The following is a 25,237-nucleotide window of genomic DNA, read 5'->3' as shown; positions in this document are numbered from 1 at the left end:
GTTTCCACTAAGCATCTGATATTATTCTGCATATTCCTCATTTCATTTTCTATTTTTTAATGACTGTTTAATATCATCAAATCTTTCATTCCAGCAATTTCACTCTCTGTCACTCCCATACCCTCACTGTCTCTTATTCTGCTGCACCTTATTTGTGTTTCGTCATTTATACTTCCTTTCATTCTCTTATCACTAACTTTTGCTTCTACATTCTTGCGTTCTTTCACTCCCTCGGTTTCAGTAGTTTTTGTTTCATTTCCATTTCTTTCATTTATGCCATCTCACGAACTCGTGTTCTAATAATATATCACTTCCCACAAATCCACACTTTCTCTCTTCTCTTGTTCATTCTCTCCATAAATGCATACATATTACACTCATGATATCGAATCATTTTGTTAAACCTATGTCATTAATGCTATCTGATTTTTGCAGTGCTTACCTAGTCGCACTGGTTGACCTCACAAGTACTACCATTGTGTTCTGTTTAAATAAAGAAATTTGAATTAATAAATCACACAGACATTACCAAAAATAAACAGCACAACACCAAAATTCAAACAATACTACCAATTATTACTCAAAAAACAATTATCTTTTCAACATTTACACACCTTATGTCCCTTAATTTTTTTCAGAATTCTCATATCTGTAATCTCCAGCCTTTGAGCAACTGTTTTTTATTTTTATTTCAATATTTCTATATAGAAATATAGAAATACCTGAAATATTTTACTTGTTCTATAGGTTCTCCATTAAGAATGCAGCTGAAGGTTTATGTGTTCTTGCCAGTGTCCATAGTGTTGATCTTTTTATTGATTTTTTTTTTTTCATAACAAATTTCTTACAAAATGAAGAAATAGAAATAGAATGGCTTAATATAAAAACGATACTAAATGCAGCAGCAAATGAAAGCTTAGGAAAGACCAAAAAATTCAATAAAAGAAAAAAACTGAAGATCTGGGATGATACAATCAAAGAAATAATTAAAAAGAAAAAAGAAGCCTATCACAAATGGTTAAGCAGTAAAAGATTAGAAGATGAAATAGAATATAAAAGAATAAGAGCCATAGCTAAAAGAGAAGTCAGAAAAAGACATAGAGAATCATGGAATAAATTTGTTTCTAATTTAGAACATGATTTATATAAAATAAGACCCAATGTATATAAAATTTTGAAACACCTAAAAATGCAGATACCAAAGAAAACATAAAATTAAACACTGAATTAAAATGAGAAGAATTTCTAAATTACTACACAGAACTGTGGACAGACAAATATTTTAAAAAAGACAACTGGCAAACAATTAACGAAAATGAAAAGGAAATAACTGAAGAAGAATTAGAAATCAGCCTGAAAGAAACAAGAAACGGAAAATCACCTGGAGAAGATAAGCTAGGTTCAGAACTATATACATACGCAGGAACAAGATTCAATAAAAGACTCTTATTATTTTTAAATAAAATTTACTCAACTGGTATCTCCCCAATAGAATGGAAAAAAGCAATTGTGATTCCTATCTTTAAGAAAGGTAATAGAGATGACCCTAAAAACTATAGAGGTATCAGTATACTAAATTCCTGTTACAAAATATATAGCAGAATCTTAAATAACAAACTAATGAAATATTCCAAAAACTTTATTCTAGAGGTACAGAATAGATTTAGAAAAGGACGATCATGTATAGACCCAGCCTTTTGCCTAAAATTTAGTAGAGAAAAGAAGAGAATATAATTTAGAAACACATATTGCATTTATTGACTTTGAAAAAGCATTTGACAAAGTTGAAAGAAACATATTATTTAACATATTAAAAGAAAGACAAATACCAAATAATATCCTAAAAGCTATCACAAGTATATATGAAAATAATCAAATACAAATAAGATTAAATCACGAGCTATCATATACAAGAGAGATAAACCAAGGGGTCCGACATGGATGTCCCCTCTTAGCAACTCTTTTTAATATCTACTTAAATGAAATAATAATAAAATGGAGAGAATATTTACACCAAGGAATTAAACTTTCACCTACAGTTAACTTAAACACTCTCCTCTTTGCAGATGACCAAATAATAATTACAAATTCTGAAGATAACTTACAGAAAGCTATTTTAAATCTAAATAAGATATCCAAAGATTATGGTATGATAATATCAACAGAAAAATCAAAAACTATGGCCTAAGGACAAGATCCAGCAAGAATAAAAATAGTAATAGATAACAAGATCTTAGAACAGGTGAATTCATTTAATTACCTAGGATGTATGATCACATATGAAAATGAAAAAGATATAAACGTAAAAATTGCAAAATATGTAAAAATAACAGGTGTAATTAACTCTATATTTAAACCAAACTTAGTTCAAAAACAAACCAGGCTAAAAGTATACAATACATTAGCCTTACCGGTCTTAATGTATGGAAGCGAAATCTGGACAATAAAACAAAAAGACAAACAAAGATTAACAACAGCAGAAATGAAGTTTATGAGAAAAACTTCAAAGTATACCCTATTTGATCACAAAAGAAACGAAGATATTATGAAAGAATTAAGCAAGAACCAGTAATAGAAAAAATTAAAAAATATAAACATAAATGGATGGAACACGTTCAAAGAATGAAAACAGAAAGATTACCAAAACAAGCCATTAGGAAAAAGAAATCCAGGACATCCTCTTAAACGATTCAACGATGACTTCTAAGGCTGAAACAGGCCATGCTAAGCCTACATCCTTGATACGCATGGTTAGCCTAGTGGCTTTGTGCTTTGCAACCATATGCCTGGGGAAGGAGTGTCCTAGGTTCGATTCCTGTCGCCGACGTGAGGAGCTAAAGGATCTGAGTCAGCCATAGCCAAGTTAGCCAGTCTTGGGCATGAACAACACGGTTTTTTCCGCCAGTTTATCTCGGGTTTTTCATCCCGCAAGCAGGCAAACCGGCTCCGTGAACACACAGGGATACAGCCAGGAATACTTAGAGGCATAGGGGTGACCATCCTATCCTCGTACTTTGGTTACGAAATCCATTCATACTTGGAAGGTTGTGGGCCTTAAAGGCCTGTTAAGGCCATTGGGATAGGATTATTATAAGTAGCAGGGGTGCATATTTTCATAAACAGGTACTACACTTTTCATATCTCAGCCTTTTGGTTAAAATCATGCAGTATCTGTTCTTATCAGCTTAATATCTGATATGATCCCACTGAGTCTCAAGATAAACTTACTTCGGAAAATGTTGAAGTTCTTTGATCTTACAGCACCCTTGCCACCATGAGTTGCCTAGTTTTACTAGGCAACTTAGCTGGCATACCTCTATCATGTTTCAGGGTATTTATGGGTCGCAATTAGAAATAGTTTGAAAAAAACACTGATTTAAAAACATAAACTGTGCTGCAGAGCACATGTTCACCTTTTATTAACGGTGAACATGTTCACCTTTTATTAAAGCAATAATTAGGTTTCACTGGCTATCAGTCCAGTGAAACCTTAAAAGAGTGATAGCCTTATGCTAAATATACCAATGCCTGTCAAAAAGCTAAATTTATCATAAGTGATCTCTGGCTGGGTTCATAATAACTGCCATAGTACAATTGGAAGAATAGTGGAACATTGCATCCTTTGATTGGAAAAGACCTGGGTTCGATTCTCATCATGACAAGGGGAATTCTTATATGGGTTTTTTCATTTAAAGGTGAGTTAGCCAATCTCATACAGTGGTAGTAGTATTTTTTTCCCGGAAACTCAGGTTTTTCCTCCCTGCATATAGACAAATCGGCCTTCAATTCACACGCAATTTACAGACAAAAAGTACTGTTATTGATGGCAGTGGCATCATAGTTGGAGAATTAAGTAGTAGTGGACAGGATGGGATGTATTTAGCAAAATAGAGTTGTGTGCCCTCCCACAATGAGTCCTTGGACTCCCTGGAGGTGTCACGTAATAATAAAATATTGTATAGATCAAAGAGAATTAATTTGGAATAAATTAAATATATAATAAAGGATATTATAGATTCATTTGTATTTTATAGTCAAATGTGGAAAAACTTAAAAGTTTCAACATTTTATCAGAGAGTTTATAAGAAAGTTATGTTTTCATTTCTGACCTCTGGAATGTCGAGGATGAGGAAAGATTGAGAAGATGTAATTTGCAGAGTCTGGTGGATAGGAGGAAGAGGGGAGATATGATAGAGACCTATAAGTTGGTAAGGGGTTGTTATAGGATCAATGGTGGAGAAGTTCTACAGAGAAAAGTGGGAGATCAGAGGAGAACCAGAGGTCATTCCTGAAAACTGTATAAAGAGGGTGTGAGTAGGGGAGTGAGAGGCAGGTTTTTTTCGCACAGAGTTGTGAATGATCGGAATGCCTTGCCTGAGAGTGTGGTGTCAGTGTGGTGTTTGCAGACACACACATCTCATCATACTGTGTCTTAAACACGGTATGATGAGATGTGTGTGATAAAAGCCTCCTAGATGAGTCTCTGACTCCTTGAGGTCTTGGGGTAATAATAATAATAATAATAATAAAATTGGTAAATTTTTCTATATTTGGCTGTAAAATATGAATTGATTCATAATATCCTCTTTTTAATATTCTTTTTAAATTTTATAAACATTTTTATAACTGTTTATAAATTTTATAAACATTTATAAAAATGTTTATAAAATTTAATTCAACATGCTTCAGATGAAATTTGGTGCTTTGGCCAAATTTCAGCCAAATATTCAGTGTTTTGTTATTCAGCCAAATCATGGTTTGGCACATCCCTAGTTCATATGCTTACCAAAATACCAGATTGCTGGTGACAGCAAATGCCTGCTTCTTTACTTCTTGATCACTAGTCAGAAAAGAAAAGCCATTTGGAATTATGAACATTAAAATCACCAAGAGACGGCAAATGAATCAGATAAGAATAGAACAGAGATTTTTAGCTGAAGGAGATCACAAAGAGGAGATTCTAAGATAGAAATTCTGATATATATCAGAACTAAACCTTTAAGATGAAAGAGAGTCAGAGTGTGTGCAGCTGAAAAAACTTTGATAAGTAGTCTTGAAAAAAGGCCGAAGTTGAGCAACTGATAGAAAATGTAGATGGAGTTTTACAGATTGGAGATGAAACCGAACACTTTGAGGCTGGAACTAATGCCACTTATATTCACAAAGAATATGAAAGGTTTAGGAAGGTTTGATATCTACAAATAGTCTATTTCATTTTGCTTAACTTTTCATATGCATGTGGTGAAGTTGTTCTGCCAGGATATAAAAAATAGAATTAAATGGTGAACTCAGGAAGTTAAAGAGACAGTCATAGAAAAGTTGAAAAAATATTGAAAGTTCCTAGCAAGTAAATCAGTATTTGTTCTGAGAGAGAATGCAGAGGAAAAATGTAAGAAAACAAAGCTTATTTTGGTATATGAAGCTGTCTCCATGTTTCAACCTAAGGCTACATTTAGTTTTAACTAGCATAAATTTTTCATAAGTTATATTAGAAGAGAATCAAAATGACATACCTGAATGTGTATATTTAGACAGTAGGAATGACAGTATTCTGTGCCAAATGTGTATGATAAGGAAATGTTGAGGATGAAGAAAAAATATGAAATGTAGAAATATATATCCAGTAACCAAAATAAAACATGAACAGAACTAATAACAAAGAAGATAATGGATCAAATAGACTATGGACTTTGAAAATTGAAAAATTAATAATTGAAAACTAAAAATTAAAGAATGAAAAGGAACAAAATTGATAAGATAAGATAGAAAAGCCATGAAAAATGTAAAATGTGGAAAGGCAGCTGGAATAGATAATATTCATCTATAAATATTCAAGGCAATTTCCACCATTTTACCATTAGTTCTTGAGTCCACTATCAAGAAACATGCCACACTGATGCATTTGTCAGTGTATAGCCAGCAAATAATGCTTTCCCATCAGCTGTGACCAACCCATGGAAATACACTGGGAAGGTTGACATTACTTGTGATGTCATAATTACCTCAGGTCATAAATTCATCAAACATATATTTACCTTCTAGATCCCAAATCTTGATGCTGGATCCTGTGTCCTGTTGCAACACAAAGCCAGTATCGCTTAGGGTTGAAACATAATGTATTTATGATATCAGTGTGATCCAATGTATACAGGTGTTTCCTTCATTCAGATTCCATAACATTACTTTACAGTCTTTTCCTCCAGATGCACACATGTGATCATAAGGCAACACATTTACAGTATTTAATAACCTGTGTGACCAATGGTTTGTATTTAGTATATAATGAGTAAGATTCTGCACCTTCACTTATTTATCCCATCCGCAGGACACAAGAATTGGATTACTGTTATTTGTAGAAAACTGAACATAGGAAACCCAGTCAGTATGTCCTCCTTGAATGAAATATTTCATTCGGGGTAAATAAAGTGTTCCCCAATTTAATTGTTTTGTCTCTAGAACCAGACACATTCCAGATGAGCTCAGTATCATCTGTAAAAAGGGAAACAAAACTGAGTGTGAGAATTATATTGGAATTACTGAGTATTCTAGGTAAGTTTATGCAAGCATGAACTTACTTAAGAAAAGAATAAGAAAAGTTGTTGAAGGGAAATTTAGAGAACAACATCTGGATTCAGGCCAAACAGGGGTTGTCAGGATTATTATTATACGGTATCTCCATGGATTCTGGAGACTCGTCATGGGAGACCCAAATTAAACATTTTACACACGAAAGTTATCATGTCTCTCCTTAAACTCATTACCATCAGGGAACCCACAACTAATTCTGGCAATCCATTCCACTCATTCACTACTCACCATGCAAAAAATCTAGTCCACAGATTTGGTCCACATCATTACTAACCACACTCTTACACAGTTTACATGGATGAACTCTGGTTCTTTAAATATTTGTCATATATTGAAAATTTTCCATTGCATCAATTTTTATAAAACACCATTAATATCTTAAAATTTTCTTTCGTGTCCCCTCTTTTCTGCCTATCAACCAAACTTTATAGTCCACACACACCTTCAGTCTATCCTCATATGGAACATTCCACAGACCTGTCACCACAGTTTACTCACTCATCTCTTAATCCTCTCTACCATCTCTTGATCCCCAAGAAAACTAGGTGACCAAATCTGTGCACAGTAGTTGAGATGCAGCTGAGTCTTGAATCTATAACGATAGATAATAACTTCCCAGTCTTTATTTGTTAGTGTTTTTGAACATCCAAGTAATCTCTTGAGCTATTTTACCAACATTTGCTATATGCTCTCTGAACTTCAACTCTATCCACCATTATCCTGAAGTCCATAGCCTCATCAATTTCCTGTAATCCAGTACTGTCAGTATGATACATTGTATGCAACCTTTTCAACCCGAAGTGAATAATTTTACATTTTGCAACAATCAATTGGCAATCATTATCTTTTGGCTACAATGCAGATTTATTTAAAGCATCCTACAGGATATTTGTCACTTTTATCAATGATGTAAATATCCAGTTTTGAATCATCAGTAAACAACTGAATACCCCTCCCCCTGTTCTAAAGAGTAGTGGCCTCAGAACCTTGAGGTGCTCCACTAGTTATCCTCCTAGATTCTGCTTCACCATATACTCCCCCATCCATGTTACCGGCATCATATCCATTCCCAATTCCTCAAATTTTGATAAGGTATTTGACCTGGACTCTGTCAAATGCCTTTTCAGAATCCAACATTTTCATTGTGTATCCATTTCCTTTTTCCAATTCAGTTGTCACTTTATTATAAAATGTAATTAAATTACTAAGGCAGCACCTATCCTTTAAAAAGCCATGCTGCCTTCTATAGAATATTGTATCCCTATCCACCCACTGTTCGTTTTACCTTTAATCGACTTTTCCAATATTTTAACAACCACTCCTAATATATTAACTGGTCTGTATTTGGTTCCTCACTTTTATGTAGTGGAACTATCGTGCTCTCTTTCCACTCCCCTGGGAACCCTGCCAGAGCTAAGAATTACATGGAACAACTTCATCAGATGGAATGCCAGTTCTCTTGCTCATTCAGGTAGTGCCATTCAATCCCATTGCTATATTCACACTGATATATTTCAATATGCTGAAAACCTCCTCATCTATCTCAATTTTGATATTATTACTATTACTGTTACATGACACCTCCAAGGAGTCCAAAGACTCATCGAGGGAAGGCATTACAACTCTCTCTCTCTCCCACTCAATCCACCAACTACAATGAACTGCAGCTAACATCATCATCATCCATACTAATGCCATCCACTGCCGACCACCACTAGCAGTTTCACAGACAATGACAAACATCCATGCCCACAGTGGGATTCAAACCCACAGCCTTTTGGCTGGTGAGTGGATATGCTAACCACTCAGTCCAACCAGGCTGGCAATCTCGGTCACTTCAGCAACTGCAAAATCTCCATGGATGATACACCATTACAAAATGATCACTCAGCAACTCAACTATTTCTTTTGCCAATGACATATTCCTGCCATCAACATTGTTTAAAGTCATTCTACCATAGTCATTTTTCCTCTGACTTGTTACATAATGGAAAACACTTTGAGACTTACTTAGCCTGCTTAGCTAATTTTCCCTCATAATCTGATTTTGCCTTTCTTACCATATTAGTTGCACTTTGTACAGCTCATGAGTATACTGATCACCTTTTTCTTTACATTCCCTCCACATTGTTTTCTGTTTTTTGCAGCCTTTGCTTTATATCTCTGCTCATGCATTTAATCCTCACTTAGTTTATCCTCCTGACCTTGTATATGAAGCTGATACTGCTTCTCTCAAACAATCTTTGACCACTTACCATACTTCTGACATTCTTTCTGTGTAGCTTCTCAAGCCACGGCACTATTCCAAGATGCCTTTAACATTTGAGCTGTTTAATTTAAGCCTTAATACTGGAAAGTACCACTGTAGTGGAAAGAGGACAAAATATCCCCATTGCATAAAGGAGGTTCCAAGACAGAAGTAACAAATTATAGGCTGTAATTTACATACTTTTTATAATCAAGTGATGACAACAGAGTTGATTAAGGGAAATCGCTACTCAGTGATATTGCTAAATTTTGCAAAAGTATTTGACAAGATTCCACATAGAACTCTATTACATAAATTGGAACTCTATTACATAAATTGGGTTAGATATGAATATGGTCATTCGGATTAGAGAGAGGCTGATGGACATATATCAAAGAGTGGTTTATGGAACAGTTCAATCCAGCAGAAGGCAAGTTACCAGTAGTGTACCATACGGCTCATTACTAAGTCCTCTGTTGTTTAATTTATATATGAATGATATACAAAATTATTTAAAAGGAAATATTCAGTTGTTTGTTGATCATGCTGAATTGGAAAGAGCAATGGTAATAATGAAGGTGGTGCAGATATCCTGCAGGAAGATTTAAACAGACTGGCAGTATGGACAAAAGTAATTGGCTGCCAGTTTAATGTGGCCAAGTATATAAGGTACTTTGATAAGAGATCACGAGCTGTGTACTGTATTGATGGAACTGAACTTCAGGAAACTGATGAAGCCTGGGACTTGGGTATGATTGTGGACAGGGAGTTGAAGTTTAGAAAGCATATTGCAAAGCTAACCTAAACAGCACATCAGATTATGTGCTATTTAGGTTAGCACATCAGATTATGGTTTTTAAAGAACATACTAATAAGCAGGAATAGAAAAGTTATTGTTCCCCTATATAAAGCTTTAATAAGCCATGTCTGGACCACTGCGCACAGATCTGGATTATGTGGTGAAGTTGTAGAAAGGATCCAGAGGCAAGTGACAAAGAATGTGGCATTTCTGCAGAATGCTCCCTATGAAAAATAGATTGGTCTGTGGGCTTCAAAAATTAGCTGATAGGTGAAAAAGAGGAGACATGATAGAAGCATTTAAGTTATTAAATGAGCTGTACAGGATTGACACTGAAGACTTTTTTTCAGTACATGGCAACAAGGGAAAACAAAGGGGTCACAAGTGGAATCTGTGAAAGAGTGTAGTTAGCAAGGAATAGATTTTTTTTGCTAGTAGGGTGGCAAATGGGTTGATAGAGGAGGTTGCAGATGCTTCATCACTGAAGACTGCAGGAGTGGATGGTGTCCTCTCCGAGTTTCTAAAACATTTCGGCTAACAAGGTCAAATATGGCTGTCTGCCCTTTTCTCAAAAATTATAACAACTGAAAAACTACCAAAACTGTGGCGGAAAGCCAAAATAATTGCTGTGCCCAAACCAGGGAAAGATCCAAATAATATCAAAAATCTATGACCTATCTCCTTGCTTTGCTCTACCTTTAAGCTCTTTGAAAGAATTCTCCTTAAAAGAATTTCACCACTCATTGAAAGAGTTCTCCTAATTGAACAAGCTAGCTTCAGGCTGGAAATAAGTTGCTGTGACCAGGTCCTGGTCCTGATAACACAGATTGAAGCAGGCTTCCAGAAGAAACTTAAATCCGGAGTCACTTTCATTGACCTAACATCAGCTTATGACAGTCTGGATCAGGGGCATCCTCCTAAAGCTAGGCAGTATTATAAGGTGCAAAAAAAAACTTTCCAGCTTTTTGAATCCATTCTCTCCAACAGAAAGATCTGGGTTCATATTGGTGCAAAAAAAGAGCAGGCCCAGATTCCTCCACAACAGTCTCTCACAGGGCTCTGTGTTAGCCCCTTTACTCTTTAACATCTACATGTCTGACTTACCACATACCAGCTCAAGCAAATATATGTACACTAATGACCTAGCAATCCTACACCAATCTACCTCCTTTGCCAACCTGGAAACAACCTTGAACACAGACCTAAACATCCTGGAAGAGTACTTCAAGCAGTAGTATCTGAAGTTAAATCCAACAAAAACTGTGTCCACGGTATTCCACCTGAACAGTGCAGAGGCAAATTGACACCTCAACCTCTCTTTCTGTGGCAAAATGGTAGAACATGGGCCTCACCCAAAATACCTTGGATTGAGCATGGACAGAAGCCTTACCTATAAAAGGCACATCACCAACCTGTCCAACAAAATTAAAATGAGAAATAATATCATTTCAAGGCTTGCTGGAACAACATGGGGTTGTGGTGCAGAAGTCGTAAGGTTGTCTACACTAGCCCTCACATTCTCTGCAGAAGAATACTGTGCCCCCCCCATCTGGGAAAGAAGTACACACACACTAACATTATAGACACCATGCTAAACTCCACTAATTGTACCATGTGTTCAATTAGTGGGACACTGAAAAGCACTCCTCTCCCCTGGCTGCCTGTCCTATCTAACATTGCTCCACCAAATATACAGAGAAGATAATAAGCATTGATTAAAAAATTTAATAAAGTGATGAGCAATCTGCTCCTGCCCCTGCACCAGACTCTCATAAATCCACTTGGTCTTTGCCTAAAATCAAGACACTTTTTCTTGTCCATGGACAAACTCTTTTCAGCTGCCTTACCATTACCACCTGACACGTGGAGAGAATACTGGTCCAACAGTCTTCCAACAAATGGCGTTCTGGTTGAAGATCCCTGTGCTCTGCAGCCTGGTTTTGGTCATCTATCAACAGGATCATGGCTCAAATGATCACTCATATTGTGAATGACTGCCCAAGGTGCCAATTTCATGGTGGGGCCTCCGTGACATCCACAAGGTGACGGATGAGGCTCTGGATTGGCTTTCCGGACTGAACATTGACCTGTAGCTGCTTTGTATTCCTTTTGCCATTAGAATAAATGAATAAAATCAATGAAGAAGTTTAAGGAGAAATATGATAGATATTGCATGAATGATGGCTAGTGTGTGAATAATTCTGCATCTTTGTCAATTTTCCAGACAAACATTAAGAGTGATGGTCACTCTCCCCAGTTGGAAGCAGAGCATCTACCTTGATTATGGATATATCTTCTGGTGCTGTTACTGGATCCAACACTCTCAAATCCCTGGTACCCTCTATAACATGTTTCATGTAATTATCACATAACTGTATAAATTCCATTCCCATCTTGCCATGCTCCCCCCCCCCTCCAATCCACGTCCTCCTCCTCTCTCATAATCATTGCTTGGCTTGCATTCATTTTGCTAATCTTCTGATGCATGGTATCCACATCTTCCTGTGTACTCCCCCCCACACACACCAGTTTATAGCAGCAACCACCAATATAGTTTGTCCTGTTGCCTCTATTTTGTACCAGACAGCCTCAAATGAATCCTCTAACTTCTAATTTTGTTGATTGTAGTTCTTCAGCTATCTTATTTCCTGTTCTGTTCCCTGTATTCTTACTGATGCTTATAATTTTTTGCTGAGTTGAACACCAATATCAGAGACTTCTCTCCCTGATTTCTGATACTTCAGGCAGTCGAGTACATGCATTTCAACATCCCCTCCCTTCTTGTACCCAGAACTATCCTTGTTTAATATTATTACCAATCCATTCAAATCTGAAACCTGTGAAATTACATATTACATTCAGCATTGCTTCATAATTTTTGTACGCATGCTCATTAATCCCCAGGTTTGTTCAGACACATACTTGATCCCCCCCCCCATATCTGAGTTTTGTAGAACTGGAAAAGGCCTATGAGATGGTGGCAAGAGGAAAACTATTCAAAACACTATAATATAATATATAGTGTAAGTGGTACATTATATCAAGTGATGCATAGTCTGTTTTTGAGTTGTCAGCTGCTAGAATTGAAGGTGATTGCAAGAGATGATCTCATGTTAAATCAGGTGAGAGACAATGGTTCATATTATCTCTACTATTATTTGTCTTATATATTAATCACATTATGAAGGAACGTGTCATTAGGCCTGATATCAAATTCAAAAGGAGACATACCTTTTGCCTCCTTTTTCTACTGCTTGGCATCATTACAACATCTATTTGTTATCAGCCATTATGCAGTCAATCATATGCATAATGTGTTGATAATAACTTTTGAAAATATCATATTACTATATGAAATGTTAGAGAAGTCAAGTTTTTGTCAATTGCACCAAGTATTTTATTGTCTTAACTTTAGTTAACATGTAAACTTCTGTAATAAATTTAGTTTAATCCTTTATTCCAAGCAAACAAAGTTTGCACCTGAAAATATCTTCAGGAGGGGGTAAGGTAGTACAACACTGGGTGACTTGTAGCAAAGGTGGGCCAAGCTAACATCGCTCCTATCTCAGTATCTCCCATAATGCAAAACACATCTCCTTGTGAATATGTATAATGTTATGCATTAAAGGGAAGGGCCACTACCCAGACTAGTTTCGACCTTTATTGAGGTCTCTTCAGTGGGAGCCAGGCCCAGAAGTGGAGATACCAAGCAGAAGCAATGGTGAGGTCATCTTTACCTATAGGAGTTGCCAAACAGTGTGCACCTTTTTATTAAATTACTCTGGATTTAGAGAAAGATATATTGAAAGTTTATTTTTCACTTGGTTAGACTATAATAAATTTAGTTTAATCCTTTATCAAAGTGTGAGCAAACAAAGTTTGCACCTGAAAATATCTTCAGGACTGGGGTAAGGTAGTACAAACACCAGGCAACTCATAGCAAAGGTGGACTTTTCCACTTCTGGGCCTAGCTCCCACTGAAGAGACCTCAATAAAGGTCAAAACTAATCTGGGTAGTGGCCCTTCCCTTAATGCATAACATTATACATATCTGCAAGGAGATGTGTTTTGCATTATGGGAGATACTGAGATAGGAGTGATGTTAGCTTGGTCCACCTTTGCTATGAGTTGCCTGGTGTTATACTACCTTGCCCCAGTCCTGAAGATATTTTCAGGTGCAAACTTTGTTTGCTCACACTTGGATAAAGGATTAAACTAAATTTATTATAGTCTAACCAAGTGAAAAATGAACTTTCAACATGTGAACTTCTGGATTAGATTTATTTATTTATTGTTTATGTTTATATCCACAATTTCATATTAGTATTAACTGTTCATATAAATTTTTACAGTAGTTTGAATTCTTTATACTGTTGTGTTTGCTCATTAATCTTTTAGTATTCCACCACTTTTTTTTCCTGCAGTACATGACATTTATACATATTTAATGCCTAAGTATTTTACTTTACAACATTTAATCTGACTTATCAAATGAATGCATTAATCATGTATAAAACTAATATTAATAAATACATTTAACACTTGTTTAACATATGATATAGCAGTCAACAGGTTTTTAATAACAACAATTTTTCTTTCTTTGCAGATTAAAAGATTCTGGGACTTGTCTTAGCTTAAGGCATTTGGATCTCTCTGGTTGTAGTGCATTCACAGATCTTGGACTCATTCGCCTTGCAGAAACGTTAACTGCATTGCCACTACATCCAGTATGTTTGACAGAAGTGGATTACTGTCCACAAACAAGGCAGTATTGTCACAGTGCCTCATTTGTTTCTAGTGCATTTTCAGACATTGGTGCATCAGAAAACAGCAACAATATACTAGTCAGGAACAATAATTGCTTTTGTGAAATAGAGGACAGTGAGATTGTTGTGAAAAGGAGCAGATCCTTTTCATTAAACTGTTGTTCAGAAGATCAGTGTTATGGTTATAAATGTGAATGGAGTTCAGATATCCTCCTTTGCAAACTAGCCAGGCTGTGTGGAAAGTGTCCTGCAGCAAACAGTGGTGCTTGTTGCCAAATAAAGAACACTGCTCTTTCTGAATTTTGCTGGAAAGAATTTAGGACAATTGATGATACTATAAACTCTAATGATGATTTAAGCAACTTAAAGACTTGTGACCTGAAATTTTTGAGCTTATCTGGCTGTTATATGGTTACAGATGATGGGTTAAGGTAAGCAAAATTAATAAGATTGAATAATAAAAAAATAATGCAAGTAATTTATTATGTTCCATTGTGCTTAGTTTAGTAAACTTCATGATGATTACCACTTTGATGCTTTCTAGTTTACTTTTTTTAAGCATATATTTGAAAAATATAAAACATAAAATTAGTGCTTTGATTTAAATATATTGTCATTATTAATTCCTGCAATATATCCTCATTGGATGTACAGGATTGTCCAACAGCTAAAACTTAATTATTAGTTCATAATGTTGGAGGCTTAATGGATTGTATACAGCACTCAGAAAGGATTAAAACAGAATTTAATTCTTTCTATATTTTGTCTCAGTCATCTTCAGGGATTACAAAAAAACTAATGTAACATATATACAAATCAAAAACAATACTAAGCCCAACCACGTGGGTGACACTAAAGTCCAAACCAGATGGAGCACCCTCTAAGGGCGATTGTAGGTGGCCTGGAATGTACAATAGGACCTCTGGTGATAAGCGTTTCCCAAACCTTAGGAAGCATAATGCAACCATATTTGTTAAGATTTGGTTGATTCCTGAGAGCTGCTGCTGATTCTAAGAATAGTCTCTCTTTTTTGAATTTGCTGTGGTGGAGCATGGTGGTCGTTTTCCATGAGATCCTGTGGGTTGTATCCAAGACATGGTCAACCAGGCCTGACTGACTATAGTCGTGGTTGCAGATGTATGCCTTATGTTCCTCCAGGTGGATAGTAGCTGATCTGCCTGTCTGTCCAAAGTATCCCAGTTTATAGGAACAGGGTACTTTATAGACTCCAGCCACTGAGAGAGGAGGGAGCTGATCTTTTGTAGAGCAGATAAGGGTAACAAGTTTGGGGTGGGGCTTCAATGCTGTGTGTGGGCTGTACTTTTTTAAAATCTTGGCTATTTTTTTGGATGTGTCACGGATGTAGGGTATGATGACGGCATTTCTAAACTCTTTCTGAGGAGAAGACTGGGGAATGGAGGAGGACCTGAATATTTTTTTAATACTGTGATCGCTGTAGCCATTGGGGAGGAAAGCATTGTATATGTGTTCAAGCTCAGTTGTAAGGGCAGTTCCACTGGAACAAAGATTGTGGGCTCTCTTGGTAAGAGTTTTAAGAATGCCATATTGTTGAGCATGGTGGTGGCGGGAGAGTTTATGAATGTATCTGCCTGTGTGCGTGGGTTTTCTATAAACAGTGAAGGAAAGTGTACCATTCGGATGGCGTGTAACTAAGGTGTCTAGGAAGAGTAAACAATTGTTCTTTTCCTTTTCCATTGTAAACTGGATTCTTGGATGTAGGCTGTTGAGGTGACTGAGGAAGGAGTCTAGTGTGTCTAAGCCATGAGGCCAAATAGAGAACACATGATGTACGTATCTTACCCAGATGGAAGGTTTGAGAGGGACTGAGTCTATGGTTCATTTTTCAAAATCTTCCATATGAAAATTGGCAAGAATGCGGAAACCCATGGCAGTTCCCTCTATCTGCTTGTAGATTTTGTTCTTCCAAGAAAAATAACCAGAATTGATGGCAAAGGAAAAGAGATCTAAGATGTTAGAAGGAAAAACGTTTTTTAAGAGTACAAAGATAATAAGCCAAAAGGCTATTTTACCGGTGAATTTGTTAATTAAGAGGGAGATGTTAAATCCCGTTTTATTTTATAGCCAGGTATGAAACTCAGGTCGAAATCCATTGACATCCATAGAGTTTCAATGCCGAAAAAACTATCGGCGGAACCAAGTGTAAATGATCACTTCGATAGTACAACACCAGGGCAACTCCATATAGTACAAATATAGTACACCACTTCGGCAATTCGATAGTAGAGGTATGTAAGTTTCTGTTCACTTAAAACCTTGATATTCCGGTCTACCTACTCACTGATGAGACCTCAAAAAAGGTTGAAACCGGTCTGGGTAGTGACCTCTTCTCATAATGTAAAACAATATATATACATCTCTTAGGAGCTGTTTTTACATTATGAAAGAATATTAAAGTTAGTGAGGGAGCTTGCTCCACCTTTGCATAGAATTGCCCTGGCATTGTACTATCCAAGTGATCATTTACACTTGGTTCCGCTGATAGTTTTTTCGGCATTGAAACTCTATGGATGTCGATGGATTTTGACCCAAGTTTCGTACCTGGCTATAAAATAAAACCGGATTTATCATCTCCCTCTTAATTAACAAATTCGCCGGTAAAATAACCTTTTGGCTTATTATCTTTGTAGTTTGCAATATTTAACAAAATATAGTACACTTCGGCAATTCGATAGTAGAGGTATATAAGTTTAGTTCACTTAAAACCTTGATATTCCAGGTCTACCTACTCACTGATGAGACCTCAAAAAAGGTTGAAACCGGTCTGGGTAGTGACCCCTTCTCATAATGTAAAACAATATATAATCATCTCTTAGGAGCTGGGTTTTTACATTATGAAAGAATATTAAAGTTAGTGAGGAAGTTTGCTCCACCTTTGCATAGAGTTGCCCTGGCGTTGTACTATCCAAGTGATCATTTACACTTGGTTCCACTGATAGTTTTTTCGGCATTGAAACTCTATGGATGTCGATGGATTTTGACCCAAGTTTCGTACCTGGCTATAAAATAAAACCGGATTTATCATCTCCCTCTTAATTAACAAATTCGCCGGTAAAATAACCTTTTGGCTTATTATCTTTGTAGTTTGCAATATTTAACAAAATATAGTACACTTCGGCAATTCGATAGTAGAGGTATGTAAGTTTAGTTCACTTAAAACCTTGATATTCCAGGTCTACCTACTCACTGATGAGACCTCAAAAAAGGTTGAAACCGGTCTGGGTAGTGACCCCTTCTCATAATGTAAAACAATATATAATCATCTCTTAGGAGCTGGGTTTTTACATTATGAAAGAATATTAAAGTTAGTGAGGAAGTTTGCTCCACCTTTGCATAGAGTTGCCCTGGCGTTGTACTATCCAAGTGATCATTTACACTTGGTTCCACTGATAGTTTTTTCGGCATTGAAACTCTATGGATGTCGATGGATTTCGACCCGAGTTTCGTACCTGGCTATAAAATAAAACGGGATTTATCATCTCCCTCTTAATTAACAAATTTGCTGGTAAAATAGCCTTTTGGCTTATTATCTTTGTAGTTACAATATTTAACAAAATATAGTACACCACTTCGGCAATTCGATAGTAGAGGTATGTAAGTTTCTGTTCACTTAAAACCTTGATATTCCTACTACCTACTCACTGATGAGACCTCAAAAAAGGTTGAAACCGGTCTGGGTAGTGACCTCTTCTCATAATGTAAAACAATATATATACATCTCTTAGGAGCTGGGTTTTTACATTATGAAAGAATATTAAAGTTAGTGAGGGAGCTTGCTCCACCTTTGCATGGAGTTCCCCTGGTGTTGTACTATCCAAGTGATCATTTACACTTGGTTTCACCAATAGTTTTTTTTTTTTTTTTCGGCATTGAAACTCTATGGATGTCGATGGATTTCGACCCGAGTTTCGTACCCGGCTATAAAATAAAACGGGATTTAACATCTCCCTCTTAATTAGTTTTTTAAGAGTGTTAAGGTATCAATTAAGGGAATATTGGTAAACACTGAGGAGATGTCAAAGCTTACCAATATGTCTGTGTTATCTAATGTTAAATTTTCTATGAGGGTTTTGAAATGGGTAGAGTTTTTTATATAGGATGTAGAAAGTCCAGTGAGGGGGGGGGGTTCAGAGAGTTTGCCAGCTGTTTTGACAGTTTGTAGCAAGGTGCATTTTTAAGTAGGTGTTTTAGTTTTTTTTTTAAATTCTTTCTGTGCAGAAGCTTCCGAGATGCCAGAGAGAATAGACCAAAGTTCAGGGTTAAGTACAGCAGAGAGCTCCGATTGTAAGGAGCTAATGGCGGCGTTTGTCACGGAGAGGGATAATATATTGATATAACTCGCAAATCCAGACAATACGGTAAGTCAAAACTACGACTATCTAGGCAACTAAATAGGCTGCCCTTTTTAAAAAGATGTCGGGATACAAGAATAATACCAAACTGTATTAAGTTAAACATCAACTTTCACTCTAAAAAAAGCCCTCCGCATATATAACTTCACCAGCTTAGCACTACTGAGGGAACAAATCACCGCTACGTGTACCACCCTCTCCATTATGAACACCGCCATTAGCTTCTTACAATCGGAGCTCTCAACTGTACTTAACCCTGAACTTTGGTCTATTCTCTCTGGCATCTCGGAAGCTTCTGCACAGAAAGAATTTTAAAAGATAAATAATAAACATATCAAGAAATTTAACAACCTTTGTAAAGCCAAGCCGCAATCGCAAATTCAACCGCTCCAGACAGTAGTAAACTTATCGTCCAAAAGGCTCAACAATGATGCCATCAGTGCCCTAAGCCTCAGCCACAGTTTTGCAGTGGCTCCGAAGGAAGTGCCAGTGCTTAATGTTATGTTCGATGTCGAACGCGGCATCTGTCGCTTAGTGCTGGAGATTGCAAATAACATCAAACTTGACGTCGCCAACATCCTCTCCCAGTCTTCGCCTCCAAAAAGTAATTTATTGCCTGCCCGACGCAGTGTTCTCATGAAATTATGAAAAGAAAAAAGTATTATCATTACCAGAGCTGATAAGGGTAATGCCACGGAATACAATCAAAAAATGGAGATTATCCTGTGAGATCGCTCCACCTACACCCCGCTAGAACATGACCCCACAAAAACACAAGTTAAAAAACTAAAAAACCTACTTTAAAAAGTGTCTTCCTGGCCCCCAGAAATCATGAAAAAACTGAAACCTTTCTGTTCCGTTTCCCCCTGAATATACGGTTTACCAAAAATCCACAAACCCAATTCCCCACTAAGACCTATAGTAGATGCCACTAATGCACCTTGCTACAGACTGTCAAAACAGCTGGCCAACTCTCTGAATCCCCCTCACTGGACTTTCCACATCCTATATAAAAAACTCTACCCATTTCAAAACCCTCATAGAAAATTTAACCTTAAATAACACAGACATATTGGTAAGCTTTGACATCTCCTCATTGTTTACCAATATTCCCTTAATTGATACCTTAACACTCTTATAAAACGTTTTTCCTTCTGACATCTTAGATCTCTTTTACTTTGCCATCAATTCTGGTTATTTTTCTTGGAAGAACAAAATCGACAAGCAGATAGGGGAACCGCAACGGGTTCCCCCCTCACCCCCCTCTTGCTAATTTTTCTATGGAAGATTTTGAAAAACGAGCCACAATCTTTGTTCCAGTGGAACTACCCTTGCAACTGAGCTTGACCACATATACAACACTTTCCTCTCCAATGGCTACAGCAATCACAGTATTAAAAAAATACTCAGGTCCTCCCACGATTCCCCCGTCTTTTCCAGAGAAAGAGTTTAGAAATGCTGTCATCATACCCTACATCCGTGACACATCCGAAAAAATAGCCAAGATTTTAAAATAGTACAGCCTACACACAGCATTGAATCCCCACTCCCAAACTTGCTACCCTTTTCTGCTCTACAAAAAATCAACTCCCTCCTCTCTCAGTGGCTGGAGTCTATAAAGTACCCTGTTCCTGTAAACTGGCATACTTTGGACAGACAGGCAGATCAGCTACTATCTGCCTGGAGGAACATAAGTCATACATCTGCAACCACGACTATGGTCAGTCAGGCCTGGCTGACCATGTCATGGATACAAAGGATCTCATGGAAAACGACCACCATTCTCCACCACAGCAAATTCAAAAAAGAGAGACTATTCTTAGAATCAGTAGCTGCTCTCAGGAATCAACCGAATCTTAACAAATATGGTTGCATTAAGCTTCCTAAGATTTGGGAAACGCTTATCACCAGAGGTCCCACTTTACATTCCAGGCTACCTACAGTCGCCCTTTGAGGGCACTCCACCTAGTTAGGACTTTAGTGTCACCCACGTGGTTGGGCTTAGTATTGTTTGTGATTTGTATATATGTTACATTAGTTTTTTATAATCCCTGAAGATGTCTTATTGACTGGGACGAAATATAGGAAGAATTAAATTCTGTTTTAATCCTGTCTGAGTGCTGTATACAATCCATTATAAGCTTCCAACATGATGTCCTTGCAGCACTTAAGCCTCTACACATAGATTGATTATTAGTTCTTTTAATAAAAATAATTTTAAAAAAGTATGCGTTTCTTGACAATTCTTATAGGAGCTGCAAAAATGTCTGTATTTTCCTCTATCTGTGGTTGTTCTCTTTGCCATTTTTGTTCTTTAATTTTTTTTATTCTTTCATTCATTATTTTTTTTAAATCACCATACCATACCATACTAGCTGAATTAAGTGTTTTTATTTAAAATTTACCAGATATCATCTAACAAAAATTTTATTGAGTTTTGGACAAATCCCATGTCCATAAGGGTACAGAGATGTGATAAGCAAAATAGAATAAAACATTTCATTAAATGCACAATAGGACATGCGTAATATTACATGTAAAGAATTTGGTCTGAAATCAGGTTAAGTGACATAGAAATTTGACCGAAAAAAACTGCCTCCATTTTCTAGCCAATAGATTTGATTACACAGAGTATGTAAATATTATAGCCTAAAAATGAAAGTGTTAGTTTAGTTGGATGTAATTTCAGTGTTCTCTTTTGTACAAATGAACATACATGAAGAGCCAGCTAATAGCATATCAGAGGTGAAAAACAGATGGAAAAAATGCCCAAATGTGCTGCCTTGCGGCAATAAAGATTTCCAACTCTGCCTAAAATACTGATAGGAGAAATGCGCTTTGAAATTATGTGAAATATACAGTAGAATGAAAAATGCTGCATATCATGATTTAAAAATAAAGCAGCAGCTATTAACCTTTATTAACAATCACTTAACTTTTATTAATGCTTTATTAACAACTTTAACAACATTAGCTTGCCATCTCAAACCTTCCGTAAGAGGTTTTGAGATGGCAATCTAATAGTCTAATGGTGTGGGCTGTTCTTATGATATTGATTAGAATACGTGTGTAGAGGCTTAAGTGCTGTGAGGACATCATGTTGGAGGCTTAATGGATTTTTTAAAACACTCACAAAGAATTAAAATATAATTTAATACTCCTATATTTCGTCCTAGTCACTAGGACATCTACGGGGATTACAAAATCAGTTAATGTAACATATGCACAAATAACAAACAATACTAAGCCCAACCACGTGGGTGACACTAAAGTCCTATCTAGGTAGAGCGTCCTCTAAGGGCAGTAGTAGGTGGCCTGGAATGTAAGGTGGGAACTCTGGTGATGAGTGTTTCCCAAATCTTTGGAAGCTTAATGCAACCATATTTATTGAGATTTGGTTGGTTTTTGAGAGCTGCTGCTGCTTCTAAGAAAAGTCTCTCTTTCTTGAATTTGCTGTGGTGGAGCATGGTGGTTTTCTTCCATGATACTCTGTGGGTGGTGTCCAAAGCATGGTCAGCCAAGCCTGAATGGCCATAGTTGTGTTTGAAGATGTAAGATGTGTTCCTCTAGACGGATGGATGCTGATCTGCCTGTCTGTCCAAAGTACGTCAGCTTACAGGAACAGGGTACTTTGTAAACTCCAGGCAGAGAGAGAGGAGGGAGCTGATCTTTCGTAGAACAGATAAGGGTAGCCAGTTTGCGGTGGGGCTTATATGCTGTGTGTAGATTGTACTGTTTTAGTATCTTGGCTATTTTTTCAGAAGTGCCACGGATGTAAGGTATGGTGATGGCATTTTTAAAATCTTGTTGACGAGAAGGAAGGGGAATGGGGGAGGAGTTGATTATTTTTTTGATACTGTGATCACTGTAGCCATTAGAGAGGAAAGTGCTGTGTATGTGGTTAAGCTCATTAGTGAGGGTGGTTCCACTGGAACAAAGATTGTGGGCTCTCTTGGTAAGAGTTTTAATAATGCCATATTGTTGAGAGGGGTGGTGGTGGGAGAGTTTGTGAATGTATCTGCCTGTGTGTGTGGGTTTTCTGTATACGGTGAATTAAATTATATTTTAATTCTTTGTGAGTGTTGTAAAAAATCCATTAAGCCTCCAACATGATGTCCTCACAGCACTTAAGCCTCTACACACGTATTCTAATCATCCATGGAGAAGAACTAGCACGCAAATCCAAGCAATACAGTAAGTCAAAACTACGACTATCTAGGCAACTAAATAGGCTGGCCTTTTTAAAACGATGTCGGGACACAAGAGTGATACCAAACTGCGTTAAAATGAAGATCAATTTCCATTCTAAAAAAGCACTTCGTATATATAACCGTGCTAGCCAGGCATTACTCCGCGAGCAAATCGCCTCTACACGTGCTACCCTCGCAGTGACGAACGCCGCCATTGGCTCCTTACATTCCGAGCTCTCCACCGTTCTTAACCCTGAACTTTGGTCGATTCTTTCTGGCATTTCGGAAACTTCCGCACAGAGAGAATTCCAAAAAATTAAAAATAAACATATCAAGAAATTTAGCAACCTTGTGAAAAACAAACCACAACCACAAATTCAACCGCTCCAGACAGTAATAAACCTCTCTTCCAAAAGGCTCAACGACGATGCCGTCAGCGCCCTTTGCCTCGGCCATAATTTTGCCGTCTCTCCGAAGGAAGTGCCGGTACTTGACGTAATGGTGAACATCGAACGTGGAATCGGTCGCTTACCGTCGGAGATAGCTAACAACATCAGACTTGACGTAGCCAACATCCTCGCGCATTCTTCTCCGCCAAAAAGTAATTTATCATATGCCCAACGCACGGCTCTCCTGAAACTACGTAAAGAAAAAAGTATCGTCATCACCAGAGCGGATAAGGGTAATGCCACAGTGGTTCTTAATACCAGTGAATATAAGCGAAAAATGAACATTATCCTCCGCGATCGCGCTACCTACATCCCGCTAGAACACGACCCCACAAAAACACAAGTTAAGAAACTTAAAATTTTACTCAAAAAAGTATCTTCCTGGCCCCCTGATGTCACAAAAAAACTTAAACCTTTCCGCTCCCGTCCCCCCCCGAATATACGGTTTACCAAAAATCCACAAACCCAATTCCCCACTCAGGCCTATAGTAGATGCTACCAATGCACCTTGCTATAGACTATCTAAACAGCTGGCCAACACTCTGATCCCCCTCACCGGAAGGTCCCCTTCCTATATAAAAAACTCAACCCACTTTAAAGCCCTCACAGAAAATTTAACCTTGAAGAAGACAGACATATTGGTAAGCTTTGATATCTCCTCTTTGTTTACCAATATTCCCTTAATTGACACCTTATCTCTCTTAGAAAACGTTTTTCTCTCTGACATCTTAGATCTCTTTTCCTTTGCCATTAACTCTGGATATTTCTCTTGGAACAACAAAATCTACAAGCAGATAGAGGGAACTGCCATGGGTTCCCCCCTCTCACCCCCCTTGCCAATTTCTATATGGAAGATTTCGAAAAACGAGATATAGACTCAGCCCCACTCAAACCTTCTATCTGGCTAAGATATGTAGATGATGTGTTCTCTATTTGGCCTCATGGCCCAGACATGTTAGACTCCTTCCTCAGTCATCTCAATAGTCTACATCCAAGAATCCAGTTCACTATGGAAAAGGAAAAGAACAATTGTTTACCCTTCCTAGACACCTTAGTCACACGCCTGCCTAATGATACACTTACCTTCACCGTATACAGAAAACCCACACACACAGGCAGATACATTCACAAACTCTCCCACCACCACCCCTCTCAACAATATGGCATTATTAAAACTCTTACCAAGAGAGCCCACAATCTTTGTTCCAGTGGAACCGCCCTCACTAATGAGCTTAACCACATACACAGCACTTTCCTCTCTAATGGCTACAGTGATCACAGTATCAAAAAAAATAATCAACTCCTCCCCCATTCCCCTTCCTTCTCGTCAACAAGATTTTAAAAATGCCATCACCATACCTTACATCCGTGGCACTTCTGAAAAAATAGCCAAGATACTAAAACAGTACAATCTACACACAGCATATAAGCCCCACCGCAAACTGGCTACCCTTATCTGTTCTACGAAAGATCAGCTCCCTCCTCTCTCTCTGCCTGGAGTTTACAAAGTACCCTGTTCCTGTAAGCTGACGTACTTTGGACAGACAGGCAGATCAGCATCCATCCGTCTAGAGGAACACAAGTCTTACATCTTCAAACACAACTATGGCCATTCAGGCTTGGCTGACCATGCTTTGGACACCACCCACAGAGTATCATGGAAGAAAACCACCATGCTCCACCACAGCAAATTCAAGAAAGAGAGACTTTTCTTAGAAGCAGCAGCAGCTCTCAAAAACCAACCAAATCTCAATAAATATGGTTGCATTAAGCTTCCAAAGATTTGGGAAACACTCATCACCAGAG

The 25,237-nt window shown here is 37.3% G+C and overlaps 1 protein-coding gene and 2 pseudogenes across 2 annotated transcripts in view; 2 read left to right on the top strand and 1 right to left on the bottom strand.

The window, feature by feature from the left end:
- LOC150109924 (F-box/LRR-repeat protein 5-like) overlaps window positions 1-25,237 on the top strand; it is a 335,771-nt gene that overhangs the window by 227,386 nt on the left and 83,148 nt on the right. For both annotated transcript variants that reach the window (XM_090397314.1, XM_090397315.1), the window contains one exon: window positions 14,242-14,832. In XM_090397314.1, coding sequence (XP_090253440.1) covers window positions 14,242-14,832 — 591 coding nt within the window. The remainder of the gene's footprint in view (window positions 1-14,241; window positions 14,833-25,237) is intronic.
- LOC150109926 (U2 spliceosomal RNA) lies at window positions 3,138-3,310 on the top strand (annotated as a pseudogene).
- Window positions 5,877-7,635, bottom strand: LOC150109925 (small ribosomal subunit protein RACK1 pseudogene; annotated as a pseudogene).

The sequence above is a fragment of the Typopeltis vanoorti genome, chromosome 1, assembly GCF_054136105.1.
Source record: "Typopeltis vanoorti isolate ZY-2024b chromosome 1, IOZ_Tvanoo_1.0, whole genome shotgun sequence".
Classification (NCBI taxonomy): domain Eukaryota; kingdom Metazoa; phylum Arthropoda; class Arachnida; order Uropygi; family Thelyphonidae; genus Typopeltis; species Typopeltis vanoorti.
This window is presented reverse-complemented; position numbering and strand designations above follow the sequence as displayed.